Here is a 21459-nt window from a genome sequence, read left to right on the forward strand (position 1 = left end):
TGTGTACAGTAGTAGGGACACTAGTGATGTGTACAGTAGTAGGGGCGCTAGTGATGTGTACAGTAGTAGAGGCGCTAGTGATGTGTACAGTAGCAGAGGCGCTGGTGATGTGTACAGTAGTAGAGGCGCTAGTGATGTGTACAGTAGTAGAGGCGCTAGTGATGTGTACAGTAGTAGGGGCGCTAGTGATGTGTACAGTAGTAGGGATGCTAGTGATGTGTACAGTAGTAGGGGCGCTAGTGATGTGTACAGTAGTAGGGGCGCTAGTGATGTGTACAGTAATAGGGACGCTAGTGATGTGTACAGTAGTAGAGGCACTAGTGATGTGTACAGTAGTAGGGGCGCTAGTGATGTGTACAGTAGTAGAGGCGCTAGTAATGTGTACAGTAGTAGAGGCGCTAGTGATGTGTACAGTAGTAGGGGCGCTAGTGATGTGTACAGTAGTAGAGGCGCTAGTGATGTGTACAGTAGTAGGGGCGCTAGTGATGTGTACAGTAGTAGAGGCGCTAGTGATGTGTACAGTAGTAGGGGCGCTAGTGATGTGTACAGTAGTAGGGGCGCTAGTGATGTGTACAGTAGTAGCGGCGCTAGTGATATGTAGAGTAGTAGGGGCGCTAGTGATGTGTACAGTAGTAGGGGCGCTAGTGATGTGTACAGTAGCAGGGACGCTAGTGATGTGTACAGTAGTAGGGGCGCTAGTGGTGTGTACAGTAGTAGAGGCGCTAGTGATGTGTACAGTAGTAGAGGCGCTAGTGATGTGTACAGTAGTAGGGGCGCTAGTGATGTGTACAGTAGTAGAGGCGCTAGTGATGTGTACAGTAGTAGGGGCGCTAGTGATGTGTACAGTAATAGGGGCGCTAGTGATGTGTACAGTAGTAGGGGCACTAGTGATGTGTACAGTAGTAGGGACGCTAGTGATGTGTACAGTAGTAGGGGCGCTAGTGATGTGTACAGTAGTAGAGACGCTAGTGATGTGTACAGTAGTAGGGGCGCTAGTGATGTGTACAGTAGTAGGGACGCTAGTGATGTGTAAAGTAGTAGGGACGCTAGTGATGTGTACAGTAGTAGGGGCGCTAGTGATGTGTACAGTAGTAGGGACGCTAGTGATGTGTACAGTAGTAGGGGCGCTAGTGATGTGTACAGTAGTAGGGGCGCTAGTGATGTGTACAGTAGTAGGGGCACTGGTGATGTGTACAGTAGTAGGGGCGATAGTGATGTGTACAGTAGTAGGGACGCTAGTGGTGTGTACAGTAGTAGGGACGCTAGTGATGTGTACAGTAGTAGGGACGCTAGTGATGTGTACAGTAGTAGGGGCGCTAGTGATGTGTACAGTAGTAGGGGCGCTAGTGATGTGTACAGTAGTAGGGGCGCTAGTGATGTGTACAGTAGTAGGGGCGCTAGTGGTGTGTACAGTAGTAGGGGCGCTAGTAATGTGTACAGTACTAGGGTCGCTAGTGATGTGTACAGTAGTATTGGCGCTAGTGATGTGTACAGTAGTAGGGGCGCTAGTGATGTGTACAGTAGTAGGGGCGCTAGTGATGTGTACAGTAGTAGGGGCACTAGTGATGTGTACAGTAGTAGAGGCGCTAGTGATGTGTACAGTAGTAGGGGCACTAGTGATGTGTACAGTAGCAGAGGCGCTAGTGATGTGTACAGTAGTAGGGGCGCTAGTGATGTGTACAGTAGTAGGGGCGCTAGTGATGTGTACAGTAGTAGGGACGCTAGTGATGTGTACAGTAGTAGGGACGCTAGTGATGTGTACAGTAGTAGGGGCGATAGTGATGTGTACAGTAGTAGAGGCGCTAGTGATGTGTACAGTAGCAGAGGCGCTGGTGATGTGTACAGTAGTAGAGGTGCTAGTGATGTGTACAGTAGTAGAGGCACTAGTGATGTGTACAGTAGTAGGGGCGCTAGTGATGTGTACAGTAGCAGGGGCGCTAGTGATGTGTACAGTAGTAGGGGCGCTAGTGATGTGTACAGTAGTAGGGACGCTAGTGATGTGTACAGTAGTAGGGGCGCTAGTGATGTGTACAGTAGTAGGGACACTAGTGATGTGTACAGTAGTAGGGGCGCTAGTGATGTGTACAGTAATAGGGACGCTAGTGATGTGTACAGTAGTAGAGGCGCTAGTGATGTGTACAGTAGTAGGGGCGCTAGTGATGTGTACAGTAGTAGAGGCGCTAGTGATGTGTACAGTAGTGGAGGCGCTAGTGATGTGTACAGTAGTAGAGGCGCTAGTGATGTGTACAGTAGTAGGGGCGCTAGTGATGTGTACAGTAGTAGGGGCGCTAGTGATGTGTACAGTAGTAGGGGCGCTAGTGATGTGTACAGTAGTAGGGGCGCTAGTGGTGTGTACAGTAGTAGGGGCGCTAATGATGTGTACAGTAGCAGAGGCGCTAGTGATGTGTACAGTAGTAGGGGCGCTAGTGATGTGTACAGTAGTAGGGGCGCTAGTGATGTGTACAGTAGTAGGGACGCTAGTGATGTGTACAGTAGTAGGGGCGCTAGTGATGTGTACAGCAGTAGAGGCGCTAGTGATGTGTACAGTAGTAGAGGTGCTAGTGATGTGTACAGTAGTAGGGGCGCTAGTGATGTGTACAGTAGCAGGGGCGCTAGTGATGTGTACAGTAGCAGGGGCGCTAGTGATGTGTACAGTAGTAGGGACGCTAGTGATGTGTACAGTAGTAGGGACGCTAGTGATGTGTACAGTAGTAGAGGCGCTAGTGATGTGTACAGTAGTAGAGGCGCTAGTGATGTGTACAGTAGTAGAGGTGCTAGTGATGTGTACAGTAGTAGGGGCGCTAGTGATGTGTACAGTAGCAGGGGCGCTAGTGATGTGTACAGTAGCAGGGGCGCTAGTGATGTGTACAGTAGTAGGGACGCTAGTGATGTGTACAGTAGTAGGGGCGCTAGTGATGTGTACAGTAGTAGGGACGCTAGTGATGTGTACAGTAGTAGGGGCGCTAGTGATGTGTACAGTAGTAGGGGCGCTAGTGATGTGTACAGTAGTAGGGGCGCTAGTGATGTGTACAGTAGTAGGGATGCTAGTGATGTGTACAGTAGTAGGGGCGCTAGTGAGGTGTACAGTAGCAGGGCACTAGTGATGTGTACAGTAGTAGAGGCGCTAGTGGTTTGTACAGTAGTAGAGGCGCTGGTGATGTGTACAGTAGTAGGGGCGCTAGTGATGTGTACAGTAGTAGGGACGCTAGTGATGTGTACAGTAGTAGGGACGCTAGTGATGTGTACAGTAATAGGGGCGCTAGTGGTTTGTACAGTAGTAGAGGCGCTGGTGATGTGTACAGTAGTAGGGGCGCTAGTGATGTGTACAGTAGTAGGGACGCTAGTGATGTGTACAGTAGTAGGGGCGCTAGTGAGGTGTACAGTAGCAGGGCACTAGTGATGTGTACAGTAGTAGAGGCGCTAGTGGTTTGTACAGTAGTAGAGGCGCTGGTGATGTGTACAGTAGTAGGGGCGTTAGTGATGTGTACAGTAGTAGGGACGCTAGTGATGTGTACAGTAGTAGGGACGCTAGTGATGTGTACAGTAGTAGGGGCGCTAGTGGTTTGTACAGTAGTAGAGGCGCTGGTGATGTGTACAGTAGTAGGGGCGCTAGTGATGTGTACAGTAGTAGGGACGCTAGTGATGTGTACAGTAGTAGGGACGCTAGTGATGTGTACAGTAGTAGGGGCGCTAGTGATGTGTACAGTAGAAGGGACGCTAGTGATGTGTACAGTAGCAGAGGCGCTAGTGATGTGTACAGTAGCAGAGGCGCTAGTGATGTGTACAGTAGTAGAGGCATTAGTGATGTCTACAGTAGCAGGGGCGCTAGTGGTGTGTACAGTAGTAGAGGCGCTAGTGATGTGTACAGTAGTAGGGGCTAGTGATGTGTACAGTCGTAGAGGCGCTAGTGATGTGTACAGTAGTAGGGGCTAGTGATGTGTACAGTAGTAGAGGCGCTAGTAATGTGTACAGTAGCAGAGGCGCTAGTCATGTGTACAGTAGTAGGGGCGCTAGTGGTGTGTACAGCAGTAGGGGCGCTAGTGATGTGTACAATAGTAGGGGCGCTAGTGATGTGTACAGTAGTAGAGGCGCTAGTGATGTGTACAGTAGAAGTGCTAGTGATGTGCAATAAATATCAGCATTGCATTCTAGAGGTGAGCACTTGTGATAAACGTCAGCATTGCAAAGCAGAGGTAAGCACTAATGATAAAAATCGGTATTACATATTAGCGGTAAGCACTAGTTATATACATCAGCATTATATAGCAGAGGTAAGCACTAGTGATACACATCAGTATTACATATCAGAGGTAAGCACTAGTGATACACATCAGTATTACATATCAGAGGTAAGCACTAGTGATACACAACAGCATTACATATCAGAGGTAAGCACTAGTGATACACATCAGTATTACATATCAGAGGTAAGCACTAGTGATACACAACAGCATTACATATCAGAGGTAAGCACTAGTGATACACAACAGCATTACACATCAGATGTAAGCATTAGTGATACACATCAGTATTACACATTAGATTTAAGCACTAGTGATACACACCAGCATTACACATTAGAGGTAAGCACTAGTGATACACATCACCATTATACATTAGAGGTAAGCACTAGTGATACACATCATCATTACACATTAGAGGTAAGCACTAGTGATACACATCAGCATTACACATTAGAGGTAAGTACTAGTGATACACATCAGCATTACACATTAGAGGTAAGTACTAGTGATACACATCAGCATTACACATTAGAGGTAAGCACTAGTGATACACTTCAGCATTATATAGCAGAGGTAAGCACTAGTGATACACATCAGTATTACATATCAGAGGTAAGCACTAGTGATACACAACAGCATTACATATCAGAGGTAAGCACTAGTGATACACAACAACATTACATATCAGAGGTAAGCACTAGTGATACCCATCAGCATTACACATTAGAGGTAAGCACTAGTGATACACATCAGTATTACATATCAGAGGTAAGCACTAGTGATACACATCAGTATTACATATCAGAGGTAAGCACTAATGATACACAACAGCATTACATATCAGAGGTAAGCACTAGTGATACACATCAGTATTACATATCAGAGGTAAGCACTAGTGATACACAACAGCATTACATATTAGAGGTAAGCACTAGTGATACACAACAGCATTACACATCAGATGTAAGCATTAGTGATACACATCAGTATTACACATTAGATTTAAGCACTAGTGATACACACCAGCATTACACATTAGAGGTAAGCACTAGTGCTACACATCATCATTACACATTAGAGGTAAGCACTACTGATACACATCAGCATTACACATTAGAGGTAAGTACTAGTGATACACATCAGCATTACTCATTAGAGGTAAGTACTAGTGATACACATCAGCATTACACATTAGAGGTAAGCACTAGTGATACACATCAGCATTATATAGCAGAGGTAAGCACTAGTGATACACATCAGTATTCCATATCAGAGGTAAGCACTAGTGATACACAACAGCATTACATATCAGAGGTTAGCACTAGTGATACACAACAACATTACATATCAGAGGTAAGCACTAGTGATACACAACAGCATTACATATCAGAGGTAAGCACTAGTGATACACAACAGCATTACATATCAGAGGTAAGCACTAGTGATACACATCAGCATTAGTGATACACATCAGCATTACATATCAGATGTAAGCACTAGTGATACACATCAGTATTACATATTAGCGGTAAGCACTAGTGATACACATCAGCATTACACATTAGAGGTAAGCACTAGTGATACACATCAGTATTACATATCAGAGGTAAGCGCTAGTGATACACAACAGCATTACACATGAGAGGTAAGCACTAGTGATACACAACAGCATTACACAGAGGTAAGCACTAGTGATACACATCAGTATTACATATCAGAGGTAAGCACTAGTGCTACACAACAGCATTAAATATCAGAGGTAAGCACTAGTGATACACATCAACATTACACATTAGAGGTAAGCACTAGTGATACTTATCAGCATTACACATGAGAGGTAAGCACTAGTGATACACATCAGTATTACATATTAGCGGTAAGCACTAGTGATACACATCAGCATTACACATTAGAGGTAAGCACTAGTGATACACATCAGCATTACACATTAGAGGTAAGCACTAGTAATACACATCAGTATTACATATCAGAGGTAAGCACTAGTGATACACAACAGCATTACACATCAGATGTAAGCATTAGTGATACACATCAGTATTACACATTAGATTTAAGCACTAGTGATACACACCAGCATTACACATTAGAGGTAAGCACTAGTGATACACATCATCATTACACATTAGAGGTAAGCACTAGTGATACACATCATCATTACACATTAGAGGTAAGCACTAGTGATACACATCAGCATTACACATTAGAGGTAAGCACTAGTGATACACAACAGCATTACATATCAGAGGTAAGCACTAGTGATACACAACAGCATTACACATCAGATGTAAGCATTAGTGATACACATCAGTATTACACATTAGATTTAAGCACTAGTGATACACACCAGCATTACACATTAGAGGTAAGCACTAGTGATACACATCATCATTACACATTAGAGGTAAGCACTAGTGATACACATCATCATTACACATTAGAGGTAAGCACTAGTGATACACATCAGCATTACACATTAGAGGTAAGTACTAGTGATATACATCAGCATTACACATTAGAGGTAAGTACTAGTGATACACATCAGCATTACACATTAGAGGTAAGCACTAGTGATACACATCAGCATTATAGAGCAGAGGTAAGCACTAGTGATACACATCAGTATTACATATCAGAGGTAAGCACTAGTGATACACAACAGCATTACATATCAGAGGTTAGCACTAGTGATACACAACAACATTACATATCAGAGGTAAGCACTAGTGATACACAACAGCATTACATACCAGAGGTAAGCACTAGTGATACACAACAGCATTACATATCAGAGGTAAGCACTAGTGATACACATCAGCATTACACATTAGAGGTAAGCACTAGTGATACACATCAGCATTACACATTAGAGGTAAGCACTAGTGATACACATCATCATTACACACTTTCGGTAATCACTAGTGATACACATCAGTATTACATATTGTGACAGACCCTTCTGTCAGTACTGGAAGGGTTAACTCTGTTCAGCTTTGAGAAACTATATTTCTAAATACAAGTTGCTGGCTCCAGCTATAATCTTACTTTCTAAACACAAGTTGCTGGCTCCAGCTATAATCTAATTAGTGCTAAGCATTCTATTGTTTGATCACCTCCAGAGAGAAAACGCCTAAGTGATAAGAAGAGCCAAGAGTGTCTTGTGGTTGAAGTGTTTAAGTAATATAATTCTATTGTATCATGTCAAAAGGGCGCTTTTCCCTTTTATCTAATGTACAACATTCTTTCAACCCCATCTGGGGGGGTCAAAACCTGTATAAATACTAGGCATTCAGCCTTTAATAAATACATTCTGTTTTGAAACCTGAAATGTGGAGCTTGGTCTCATGTTTGAGGGGGAACCGATTGGGGTTGTGAATTGCTGGTTCTGTATGCAAGACATTGTTCATCTGGTACTAACCCTTGGTACACTGTTGGTACCGTAACAATTGGTGGCAAGCGACGGGAGAATCCTTATCGCCCAAAGGAGCAACTACGGATCCAGACCGAATGGGAACACCGTATGAAAGGCTAAAAAGAGTTACCCTTAAAGACCTGCTAGAGCAACGGGGCCAACAAACCAGTAACCTCAGGAAGAGGGAGATTATTGCAAGACTGACCGAGATGGACGGAGTATCAGGGCACGAAGGAACCAATGAGCCCAGCATGTCAGACAGAACCCCCGAAGAAGCAAGCTTTGACCGGGCGGTCAAAATAAGACTGGCACACTATGGCCCCAACCCATCTGCAGAAATTATCGACCGGGTCATAGCAGCTGTGGAGGCCAACCTACTTCGCCAAAGCGGCGCTGCAGCAGTCCAAGTCACCGCAACCCCAGTGGAAAAGAGAAAAGTGCATTTTACCGCTTTTAAAAACTTCCTGGAAACAGAAGGAGAGATTGATGGGTACCTTGCGGATTTTGAGAGGCAATGTGCACTACACCAGGTACCCGCCGAGGACTGGGTCACGTTATCCGGCCGGGCCAGTGAGGCTTTTCGGGCCATTCCAGATGAGGAAGTCGGGGATTATAATACTGTAAAAGAGGCTCTGCTCTCCAGGTATGCGGTTACACCGGAGGCATACCGGAGGCGGTTCAGAGACACTGTTAAATTGGCTGGCGATTCCTACGTTGAGTGGGCATGTAAGGTGCACCGGACAGCGTCGCACTGGATGGCGGGTTTGCCAAGCCGTGTCTGGGGAAGAGGTGCTGCAGCTATTCCTGTTGGAACATTGCTTTGACAAGTTATCAGCAGGAGTTAGAGAGTGGGTTCGGGACCGTAAACCCTCCACCCTGCATGAAGCTGCTCGCTTGGCAGATGAGTATACGGATGCCCGCAAACTGGACACTGCTACCACTAAGCCCCCTGCTAAAGTGGAGTACAGACCCCCGGCCACCCCAGCAGCTGCCAATTACCAACCCCCGGCGCACCGCTATGCCACACAGCCTCCGGTCACGAACTACCCTCAGACAGCCCGGTTCACCTCCCGGGATTACTCCCAGCCTATCCGGTGCTTTGGATGTAAGCAAATAGGACACAAAAAGTTGGAGTGTCCCCTCAACATGGCGAACCAAGCACAGTCCTGGAGAAGACCTGCCGGCGGAATCACACGTAACCCTCAGCCTGCGGCCCGCTACGTAGAGGCGCAAGAATGCTGGGGCATCCTACATGAGGCAGACCTTGTGCAAGCTGCCCACCGGAATAACCGGCAACTGGTTAAAGTGAATGGGAAGGAGGTCAGTGGTCTACGGGATACTGGTGCTACCATGACCTTGCTTCGAAAGAACTTGGTGTCTGAGAAACAGCACACAGGAGACACTGTGGCTGTGAGGGTAGCAGGGGGCACTGTGTTCCGCCTACCTGTTGCCAGGGTATATTTGGATTGGGGAGTGGGCGCTAGACCTGTGAATGTGGGGGTCATGAAGGATTTACCCGCTGATGTTCTCCTTGGAAATAACTTGGCCCTACTTGTTTCTGCCTACGCTCCTATGGGTCCCGCTGATGTTAACCCTGTGACTACCCGTGCTCAGATCCGTGCAGCAGAGACTGACCCCCCTGCTGCTAAGCCCCAGGACGCTGAGCTCAGTAAATCTCTATCCGCTATTGATACGTGGAAGTCCCGTTACAATGCGCTGATGAAGGAGAAGAGGAGCGCAGAGGAAAAAGCACGTTTAGAACGTGAATCTCTGCTAGACAAGCTGCACCGACAGACTGCAGAAAACACCAGCTTGAGAGTGGAACATGAAACCTTAAAGACAAACTTAACGACACTTGAGGAGAAGCTGACGCTGGCTCATAGTGAGGTGCAGCAACTCAAGGGCACCCTATGTCAGTATGAAGGGATTGTGGATACCTATAAAGAGCAGGTACAGAAAACTCGTAAGGAAGCTGATGGGATTTTGAAGGACTGTTTAGCCCTAGTCTGGGCACTGAGGAAGTTGAACCCTTGTTTGTATGGACAGGAATTCTCTCTCATAACGGGAATACAGATGGATTGTCCTGGCAAACTGACACGCCTACCTCCTCCTAGTCCGGTCATCCCCAGGTTGACCCGCTAAAGGGTCAAGCCGGGTCTGCCGGAGTGTTCCACAAGGGGGGAGCTATGTGACAGACCCTTCTGTCAGTACTGGAAGGGTTAACTCTGTTCAGCTTTGAGAAACTATATTTCTAAATACAAGTTGCTGGCTCCAGCTATAATCTTACTTTCTAAACACAAGTTGCTGGCTCCAGCTATAATCTAATTAGTGCTAAGCATTCTATTGTTTGATCACCTCCAGAGAGAAAACGCCTAAGTGATAAGAAGGGCCAAGAGTGTCTTGTGGTTGAAGTGTTTAAGTAATATAATTCTATTGTATCATGTCAAAAGGGCGCTTTTCCCTTTTATCTAATGTACAACATTCTTTCAACCCCATCTGGGGGGGTCAAAACCTGTATAAATACTAGGCATTCAGCCTTTAATAAATACATTCTGTTTTGAAACCTGAAATGTGGAGCTTGGTCTCATGTTTGAGGGGGAACCGATTGGGGTTGTGAATTGCTGGTTCTGTATGCAAGACATTGTTCATCTGGTACTAACCCTTGGTACACTGTTGGCACCGTAACACATATTAGTGGTAAGCACTAGTGATACACATCAGTATTACATATCAGAGGTAAGCACTAGTGATAAACATCGGTATTACATATTAACGGTAAGCACTAGTTATATACATCAGTATTATATAGCAGAGGTAAGCACTAGTGATACACATCAGTATTACATATAAGAGGTAAGCACTAGTGATACACATCAGTATTACATATAAGAGGTAAGCACTAGTGATACACATCAGTATTACACATTAGAGGTAAGCACTAGTGATACACATCAGCATTACACATTAGAGCTAAGTACTAGTGATACACATCAGCATTACACATTAGAGGTAAGTACTAGTGATACACATCAGCATTACACATTAGAGGTAAGCACTAGTGATACACATCAGCATTATATAGCAGAGGTAAGCACTAGTGATACACATCAGTATTACATATCAGAGGTAAGCACTAGTGATACACAACAGCATTACATATCAGAGGTAAGCACTATTGATACACAACAACATTACATATCAGAGGTAAGCACTAGTGATACACAACAGCATTACATATCAGAGGTAAGCACTAGTGATACACAACAGCATTACACATCAGATGTAAGCATTGGTGATACACATAAGTATTACACATTAGAGGTAAGCACTAGTGATACACATCAGCATTACACATTAGAGGTAAGCACTAGTGATACAAATCAGCATTACACATTAGAGGTAAGCACTAGTGATACACATCAGCATTACACATTAGAGGTAAGCACTAGTGATACACATCATCATTACACACTTTCGGTAATCACTAGTGATACACATCAGTATTACATATTAGCGGCAAGCACTAGTGATACATAAGCACTAGTGATACACATCAGTATTACATATCAGTGGTAAGCACTAGTGATACACATCAGTATTACATATAAGAGGTAAGCACTAGTGATACACATCAGTATTACATATAAGAGGTAAGCACTAGTGATACACATCAGTATTACATATAAGAGGTAAGCACTAGTGATACACATCAGTATTACACATTAGAGGTAAGCACTAGTGATACACATCAGCATTACACATTAGAGGTGAGCACTAGTGATACCCATCAGTATTACATATCAGAGGTAAGCACTAGTGATACACATCAGTATTACATATCAGAGGTAAGCACTAGTGATACACAACAGCATTACATATCAGAGGTAAGCACTAGTGATACACATCAGTATTACATATCAGAGGTAAGCACTAGTGATACACAACAGCATTACATATCAGAGGTAAGCACTAGTGATACACAACAGCATTACATATCAGAGGTAAGCACTAGTGATACACAACAGCATTACACATCAGATGTAAGCATTAGTGATACACATCAGTATTACACATTAGATTTAAGCACTAGTGATACACACCAGCATTACACATTAGAGGTAAGCACTAGTGCTACACATCATCATTACACATTAGAGGTAAGCACTAGTGATACACATCATCATTACACATTAGAGGTAAGCACTACTGATACACATCAGCATTACACATTAGAGGTAAGTACTAGTGATACACATCAGCATTACACATTAGAGGTAAGTACTAGTGATACACATCAGCATTACACATTAGAGGTAAGCACTAGTGATACACATCAGCATTATATAGCAGAGGTAAGCACTAGTGATACACATCAGTATTACATATCAGAGGTAAGCACTAGTGATACACAACAGCATTACATATCAGATGTTAGCACTAGTGATACACAACAACATTACATATCAGAGGTAAGCACTAGTGATACACAACAGCATTACATATCAGAGGTAAGCACTAGTGATACACAACAGCATTACATATCAGAGGTAAGCACTAGTGATACACATCAGCATTACATATTAGCGGTAAGCACTAGTGATACATAAGCACTAGTGATACACATCAGTATTACATATCAGAAGTAAGCACTAGTGATAAACATCGGTATTACATATTAACGGTAAGCACTAGTTATATACATCAGTATTATATAGCAGAGGTAAGCACTAGTGATACACAACAGCATTACACATCAGAGGTAAGCACTAGTGATACACAACAGCATTACACAGAGGTAAGCACTAGTGATACACATCAGCATTACACATTAGAGGTAAGCACTAGTGATACACATCAGCATTACATATCAGATGTAAGCACTAGTGATACACATCAGTATTACATATTAGCGGTAAGCACTAGTGATACACATCAGCATTACACATTAGAGGTAAGCACTAGTGATACACATCAGTATTACATATCAGAGGTAAGCACTAGTGATACACAACAGCATTACACATGAGAGGTAAGCACTAGTGATACACAACAGCATTACACAGAGGTAAGCACTAGTGATACACATCAGTATTACATATCAGAGGTAAGCACTAGTGCTACACAACAGCATTAAATATCAGAGGTAAGCACTAGTGATACACATCAACATTACACATTAGAGGTAAGCACTAGTGATACACATCAGCATTACACATGAGAGGTAAGCACTAGTGATACACATCAGTATTACATATTAGCGGTAAGCACTAGTGATACACATCAGCATTACACATTAGAGGTAAGCACTAGTGATACACATCAGCATTACACATTAGAGGTAAGCACTAGTAATACACATCAGTATTACATATCAGAGGTAAGCACTAGTGATACACAACAGCATTACACATCAGATGTAAGCATTAGTGATACACATCAGTATTACACATTAGATTTAAGCACTAGTGATACACACCAGCATTACACATTAGAGGTAAGCACTAGTGATACACATCATCATTATACATTAGAGGTAAGCACTAGTGATACACATCATCATTACACATTAGAGGTAAGCACTAGTGATACACATCAGCATTACACATTAGAGGTAAGCACTAGTGATACACAACAGCATTACATATCAGAGGTAAGCACTAGTGATACACAACAGCATTACACATCAGATGTAAGCATTAGTGATACACATCAGTATTACACATTAGATTTAAGCACTAGTGATACACACCAGCATTACACATTAGAGGTAAGCACTAGTGATACACATCATCATTACACATTAGAGGTAAGCACTAGTGATACACATCATCATTACACATTAGAGGTAAGCACTAGTGATACACATCAGCATTACACATTAGAGGTAAGTACTAGTGATACACATCAGCATTACACATTAGAGGTAAGTACTAGTGATACACATCAGCATTACACATTAGAGGTAAGCACTAGTGATACACAACAGCATTACATATCAGAGGTTAGCACTAGTGATACACAACAACATTACATATCAGAGGTAAGCACTAGTGATACACAACAGCATTACATATCAGAGGTAAGCACTAGTGATACACAACAGCATTACATATCAGAGGTAAGCACTAGTGATACACATCAGCATTACACATTAGAGGTAAGCACTAGTGATACACATCAGCATTACACATTAGAGGTAAGCACTAGTGATACACATCATCATTACACACTTTCGGTAATCACTAGTGATACACATCAGTATTACATATTAGCGGTAAGCACTAGTGATACATAAGCACTAGTGATACACATCAGTATTACATATCAGAGGTAAGCACTAGTGATAAACATCGGAATTACATATTAACGGTAAGCACTAGTTATATACATCAGTATTATATAGCAGAGGTAAGCACTAGTGATACACATCAGTATTACATATAAGAGGTAAGCACTAGTGATACACATCAGTATTACATATAAGAGGTAAGCACTAGTGATACACATCAGTATTACACATTAGAGGTAAGCACTAGTGATACACATCAGCATTACACATTAGAGGTAAGCACTAGTGATACACATCAGCATTACACATTAGAGGTATGTGTATCACTAGTGCTTACCTCTGTGTAATGCTGTTGTGTATCACTAGTGCTTACCTCTAATGTGTAATGTTGATGTGTATTACTAGTACTTACCTCTGATGTTTAATGCTATTGTGATACACATCAGCATTACATATCAGATGTAAGCACTAGTGATACACATCAGTATTACATATTAGCGGTAAGCACTAGTGATACACATCAGCATTACACATTAGAGGTAAGCACTAGTGATACACATCAGTATTACATATCAGAGGTAAGCACTAGTGATACACAACAGCATTAAACATCAGAGGTAAGCACTAGTGATACACAACAGCATTACACAGAGGTAAGCACTAGTGATACACATCAGTATTACATATCAGAGGTAAGCACTAGTGCTACACAATAGCATTAAACATCAGAGGTAAGCACTAGTAATACACATCAACATTACACATGAGAGGTAAGCACTAGTGATACACATCAGTATTACATATTAGCGGTAAGCACTAGTGATACACATCAGCATTACACATTAGAGGTAAGCACTAGTGATACACATCAGCATTACACATCAGTATTACATATTAGCGGTAAGCACTAGTGATACACATCAGCATTACACATTAGAGGTAAGCACTAGTAATACACATCAGTATTACATATCAGAGGTAAGCACTAGTGATACACATCAGTATTACACATTAGAGGTAAGCACTAGTGATACACATCAGCATTACACATCAGAGGTAAGCACTAGTGATACACATCAGCATTACACATTAGAGGTAAGCACCAGTGATACACATCAGCATTACACATTAGAGGTAAGCACTAGTGATACACATCAGCATTACACATTAGAGGTAAGCACTAGTGATACACATCAGTATTACACATTAGAGGTAAGCACTAGTGATACACATCAGCATTACACATCAGAGGTAAGCACTAGTGATACACATCAGAATTACACATTAGAGGTAAGCACCAGTGATACACATCAGCATTACACATTAGAGGTAAGCACTAGTGATACACATCAGCATTACACATTAGAGGTAAGCACTAGTGATATACATCAGCATTACACATTAGAGGTAAGCACTAGTGATACACATCAGCATTACACATTAGAGGTAAGCACTAGTGATACACATCAGCATTACACATTAGAGGTAAGCATTAGTGATACACATTAGTGGGCTGTGGATTTACAATTCCTTACATAGACCCCCTCCTGCTTTATAGAACATATACTAACGCTTTCTCTCTGCAGAATGACGGGGCCCTGCCGATGTCCTCTTCTCCAGAAGTAAGAACCAAGGATTACATGGTAGAGTCTGTGCTGGTCATGATATTCTGCTGCTTCTTGACGGGGATCATAGCTGTGGTTTACTCCCACGAGGTGAGATAAGAGAGCTTCTGAACTGGAGCAACAGATCTATTTTATTTGCTAGGGGTTCCTCATTTGGTTCTCTGGGGGGCAAATCATATTTCTTTACAAATAACCCCATGAGAGTTTGAGTCTTTCAGTGTGTGCCCTTACTATTTGCCCCCTCGGTTTACTGGGGTTAATCGCACAAAGGAACACACCTGGCCTCTGAGCTCAGATTACAGACCCTCAGTGCAGTGATAGGATATAAACACACCTGGCCTCTGAGCTCAGGTTACAGACCCTCAATGCAGTGGTAGGATATGAACACACCTGGCCTCTGAGCTCAGGTTACAGACCCTCAATGCAGTGGTAGGATATGAACACACCTGGCCTCTGAGCTCAGGTTACAGACCCTCAATGCAGTGGTAGGATATGAACACACCTGGCCTCTGAGCTCAGGTTACAGACCCTCAGTGCAGTGGTAGGACATGAACACACCTGGCCTCTGAGCTCAGGTTACAGACCCTCAGTGCAGTGGTAGGACATGAACACACCTGGACTCTGAGCTCAGGTTACAGACCCTCAGTGCAGTGGTAGGACATGAACACACCTGTCCTCTGAGCTCAGGTTACAGACCCTCAGTGCAGTGGTAGGACATGAACACACCTGAGCTCAGGTTACCGACCCTCAATGCAGTGGTAGGACATGAACACACCTGGCCTCTGAGCTCAGGTTACAGACCTTCAGTGCAGTGGTAGGACATGAACACACCTGAGCTCAGGTTACAGACCCTCAGTGCAGTGGTAGGACATGAACACACCTAGACTCTGAGCTCAGGTTACAGACCCTCAGTGCAGTGGTAGGACATGAACACACCTGTCCTCTGAGCTCAGGTTACAGACCCTCAGTGCAGTGGTAGGACATGAACACACCTGAGCTCAGGTTACAGACCCTCAATGCAGTGGTAGGACATGAACACACCTGGCCTCTGAGCTCAGGTTACAGACCCTCAGTGCAGTGGTAGGACATGAACACACCTGGACTCTGAGCTCAGGTTACAGACCCTCAGTGCAGTGGTAGGACATGAACACACCTGTCCTCTGAGCTCAGGTTACAGACCCTCAGTGCAGTGGTAGGACATGAACACACCTGAGCTCAGGTTACCGACCCTCAATGCAGTGGTAGGACATGAACACACCTGGCCTCTGAGCTCAGGTTACAGACCTTCAGTGCAGTGGTAGGACATGAACACACCTGAGCTCAGGTTACAGACCCTCAGTGCAGTGGTAGGACATGAACACACCTGGACTCTGAGCTCAGGTTACAGACCCTCAGTGCAGTGGTAGGACATGAACACACCTGTCCTCTGAGCTCAGGTTACAGACCCTCAGTGCAGTGGTAGGACATGAACACACCTGAGCTCAGGTTACAGACCCTCAATGCAGTGGTAGGACATGAACACACCTGGCCTCTGAGCTCAAGTTACAGACCTTCAGTGCAGTGGTAGGACATTAACACACCTGAGCTCAGGTTACAGACCCTCAGTGCAGTGGTAGGACATGAACACACCTGAGCTCAGGTTACAGACCCTCAGTGCAGTGGTAGGACATGAACACATCTGGCCTCTGAGCTCAGGTTACAGACCTTCAGTGCAGTGGTAGGATATAAAAACACCTGGCCTCTGAGCTCAGGTTACAGACCTTCAGTGCAGTGGTAGGATATAAAAACACCTGGCCTCTGAGCTCAGGTTACAGACCTTCAGTGCAGTGGTAGGATATAAAAACACCTGGCCTCTGAGCTCAGGTTACAGACCCTCAGTGCAGTTGTAGGACATGAACACACCTGGCCTCTGAGCTCAGGTTACAGACCTTCAGTGCAGTGGTAGGATATGAACACACCTGAGCTCAGGTTACAGACCCTCAGTGCAGTGGTAGGACATGAACACACCTGAGCTCAGGTTACAGACCCTCAGTGCAGTGGTAGGACATGAACACATCTGGCCTCTGAGCTCAGGTTACAGACCTTCAGTGCAGTGGTAGGATATAAAAACACCTGGCCTCTGAGCTCAGGTTACAGACCCTCAGTGCAGTTGTAGGACATGAACACACCTAGGCCTCTATTTAACAAGGTCTGGCGGACCTGATCCGACAGTGCGGATCAGGTCCGCCAGATCTTGCTGAATACGGAGAGCAATACGCTCTCCGTATTCAGCATTGCACCAGCAGCTCACAAGAGCTGCTGGTGCAACGCCGCCCCCTGCAGACTCGCAGCCAATCGGCCGCCAGCAGAGGGGTGTGAATCAGCCCGATCGTACTCGATCGGGTTGAATTCCGGCGATGTCTGTCCGCCTGTTCAGAGCAGGAGGACAGGGTTATGGAGCAGCAGTCTTTGTGACCGCTGCTTCATAACTGCTGTTTCTGGCGAGTCTGAGGGCTCGCCAGAAACACGGGGGAATCAAGCTCCTTTCGGAGCTTGATAGATAGGCCCTCTAGCCTCTGAGCTCAGGTTACAGATCCTCAGCGCAAGGGTAGGACATGAACACACCTGGCCTCTAAGCTCAGGTTACAGACTCTCAATGCAGTGGTAGGATATGAACATACCTGACCTCTGAGCTCAGGTTACAGACTCTCAATGCAATGGTAGGATATGAACATACCTGACCTCTGAGCTCAGGTTACAGACTCTCAATGCAATGGTAGGATATGAACATACCTGACCTCTGAGCTCAGGTTACAGACTCTCAATGCAATGGTAGGATATGAACATACCTGACCTCTGAGCTCAGGTTACAGACTCTCAATGCAATGGTAGGATATGAACATACCTGACCTCTGAGCTCAGGTTACAGACTCTCAATGCAATGGTAGGATATGGACACACCTGGCCTCTGAGCTCAGGTTACAGACTCTCAATGCAGTGGTAGGATATGAACACACCTGGCCTCTGAGCTCAGGTTACAGATCCTCAGCGCAAGGGTAGGACATGAACACACCTGGCCTCTAAGCTCAGGTTACAGACTCTCAATGCAGTGGTAGGATATGAACATACCTGACCTCTGAGCTCAGGTTACAGACTCTCAATGCAATGGTAGGATATGAACATACCTGACCTCTGAGCTCAGGTTACAGACTCTCAATGCAATGGTAGGATATGAACATACCTGACCTCTGAGCTCAGGTTACAGACTCTCAATGCAATGGTAGGATATGAACATACCTGACCTCTGAGCTCAGGTTACAGACTCTCAATGCAATGGTAGGATATGAACACACCTGGCCTCTGAGCTCAGGTTACAGAATAGTGAATGAAAAAGTTGCAGCTCAGATCAGTAGACTGGAAACAATGCAGGATGAATGAAACTTGCTGAAATATATAACTGAAAATATGTTAGAAACAGAACAAGGCTGCAGAGAACATTATGGGTGTTGACAAGGATTAATTGTAGAGGAGATGCAAACAGGAAATTCAAGGCTGCAGAAAAGAGGACTGGTTTTGATACTGGGATGTAGTATAAGAGCTGCAGTGAATTTCAAACACAGATGAATTCTTGAATGCAGTCTAGACACAGACTGTGGGGCCAATTTCTGTAAGTGCGAGCGGACAAAATACGATGTAGCGTATCATGTCTAACGCACATCAATAAATGCTGACAGCATATGCTGTCGTCATTTATCATTATTATTATTATTATTATCGGTTATTTGTAGAGCGCCAACAGATTCTAGCAACAGAACTGCTTGTGAACTGCTTGTACAATGCCGCCCCCTGCAGATTGGCCGCTAACAGGGGGTGTCAATCAGCCCGATCGTATAGGATCAGGCGGATTGATGACCGCAGCCTCAGAGCAGGCGGACGAGTTATGGAGCAACGGTCTTTTAACCGCTGTTTAAGGTGAGCCTAAAGGCTCACGTGGTAAAAGGGGCATCAAGCTCCAATCGGAGCTTGATAATTTGGCCCCTGTGAGTAGTACGGTTCAAACTTAAGTTCTCAGCAAAATATAATACAGCAGTTTATAGGGAGTTGAGACAAGTTGAAAATTACATAGATATTCACTTTATGCAGAGCGATACAAGTACCTTATGCAGCAGTGTGATATGTTGTAGAGCTGATATATAGACACTTTATGCAGTGATACAAGTACCTTATGCAGCAGTGTGATATGTTGTAGAGCTGATATATAGACACTTTATGCAGTGATACAAGTACCTTATGCAGCAGTGTGATATGTTGTAGCGCTGATATATAGACACTTTATGCAGTGATACAAGTACCTTATGCAGCAGTGTTATATGTTGTAGAGCTGATATATAGACACTTTATGCAGAGCGATACAAGTACCTTATGCAGCAGTGTTATATGTTGTAGAGCTGATATATAGACACTTTATGCAGTGATACAAGTACCTTATGCAGCAGTGTTATATGTTGTAGAGCTGATATATAGACACTTTATGCAGAGTGATACAAGTACCTTATGCAGCAGTGTGATATGTTGTAGAGCTGATATATAGACACTTTATGCAGTGATAAAAGTACCTTATGCAGCAGTGTGATATGTTGTAGAGCTGATATATAGACACTTTATGCAGTGATACAAGTACCTTATGCAGCAGTGTGATATGTTGTAGAGCTGATATATAGACACTTTATGCAGTGATACAAGTACCTTATGCAGCAGTGTGATATGTTGTAGAGCTGATATATAGACACTTTATGCAGTGATACAAGTACCTTATGCAGCAGTGTGATATGTTGTAGAGCTGATATATAGACACTTTATGCAGCGATACAAGTACCTTATGCAGCAGTGTGATATGTTGTAGAGCTGATATATAAACACTTTATGCAGTGATACAAGTACCTTATGCAGCAGTGTGATATGTTGTAGAGCTGATATATAGACACTATGCAGTGATACAAGTACCTTATGCAGCAGTGTGATATGTTGTAGAGCTGATATATAGACACTATGCAGTGATACAAGTACCTTATGCAGCAGTGTGATATGTTGTAGAGCTGATATATAGACACTTTATGCAGAGTGATACAAGTACCTTATGCAGCAGTGTGATATGTTGTAGAGCTGATATATAGACACTTTATGCAGAGTGATACAAGTACCTTATGCAGCAGTGTTATATGTTGTAGAGCTGATATATAGACACTTTATGCAGAGTGATACAAGTACCTTATGCAGCAGTGTGATATGTTGTAGAGCTTATATATAGACACTTTATGCAGTGATACAAGTACCTTATGCAGCAGTGTGATATGTTGTAGAGCTGATATATAGATAAATTATGCAGAGTGATACAAGTACCTTATGCAGCAGTGTTATATGTTGTAGAGCTGATATATAGACACTTTATGCAGAGTGATACAAGTACCTTATGCAGCAGTGTGATATGTTGTAGAGCTGATATATAGACACTTTATACAGTGATACAAGTACCTTATGCAGCAGTGTGATATGTTGTAGAGCTGATATATAGACACTATGCAGTGATACAAGTACCTTATGCAGCAGTGTTATATGTTGTAGCGCTGATATATAGACACTTTATGCAGAGTGATACAGGTACCTTATGCAGCAGTGTTATATGTTGTAGAGCTGATATATAGACACTATGCAGTGATACAAGTACCTTATGCAGCAGTGTGATATGCTGTAGAGCTGATATATAGACACTTTATGCAGAGTGATACAGGTACTTTATGCAGCAGTGTTATATGTTGTAGAGCTGATATATAGACACTTTATGCAGTGATACAAGTACCTTATGCAGCAGTGTTATATGTTGTAGAGCTGATA

The 21459-nt window shown here is 43.6% G+C and overlaps 1 protein-coding gene across 1 annotated transcript in view; it reads left to right on the plus strand.

The window, feature by feature from the left end:
- PRRT1B (proline rich transmembrane protein 1B) overlaps positions 1-21459 on the plus strand; it is a 169459-nt gene that overhangs the window by 94861 nt on the left and 53139 nt on the right. Inside the window, exon 3 of the mRNA XM_053696240.1 lies at positions 15550-15678. Within this exon, the coding sequence (XP_053552215.1) occupies positions 15550-15678 (129 nt within the window). The remainder of the gene's footprint in view (positions 1-15549; positions 15679-21459) is intronic.

Source organism: Bombina bombina, chromosome 12 (assembly GCF_027579735.1).
Source record: "Bombina bombina isolate aBomBom1 chromosome 12, aBomBom1.pri, whole genome shotgun sequence".
Lineage (NCBI taxonomy): Eukaryota > Metazoa > Chordata > Amphibia > Anura > Bombinatoridae > Bombina > Bombina bombina.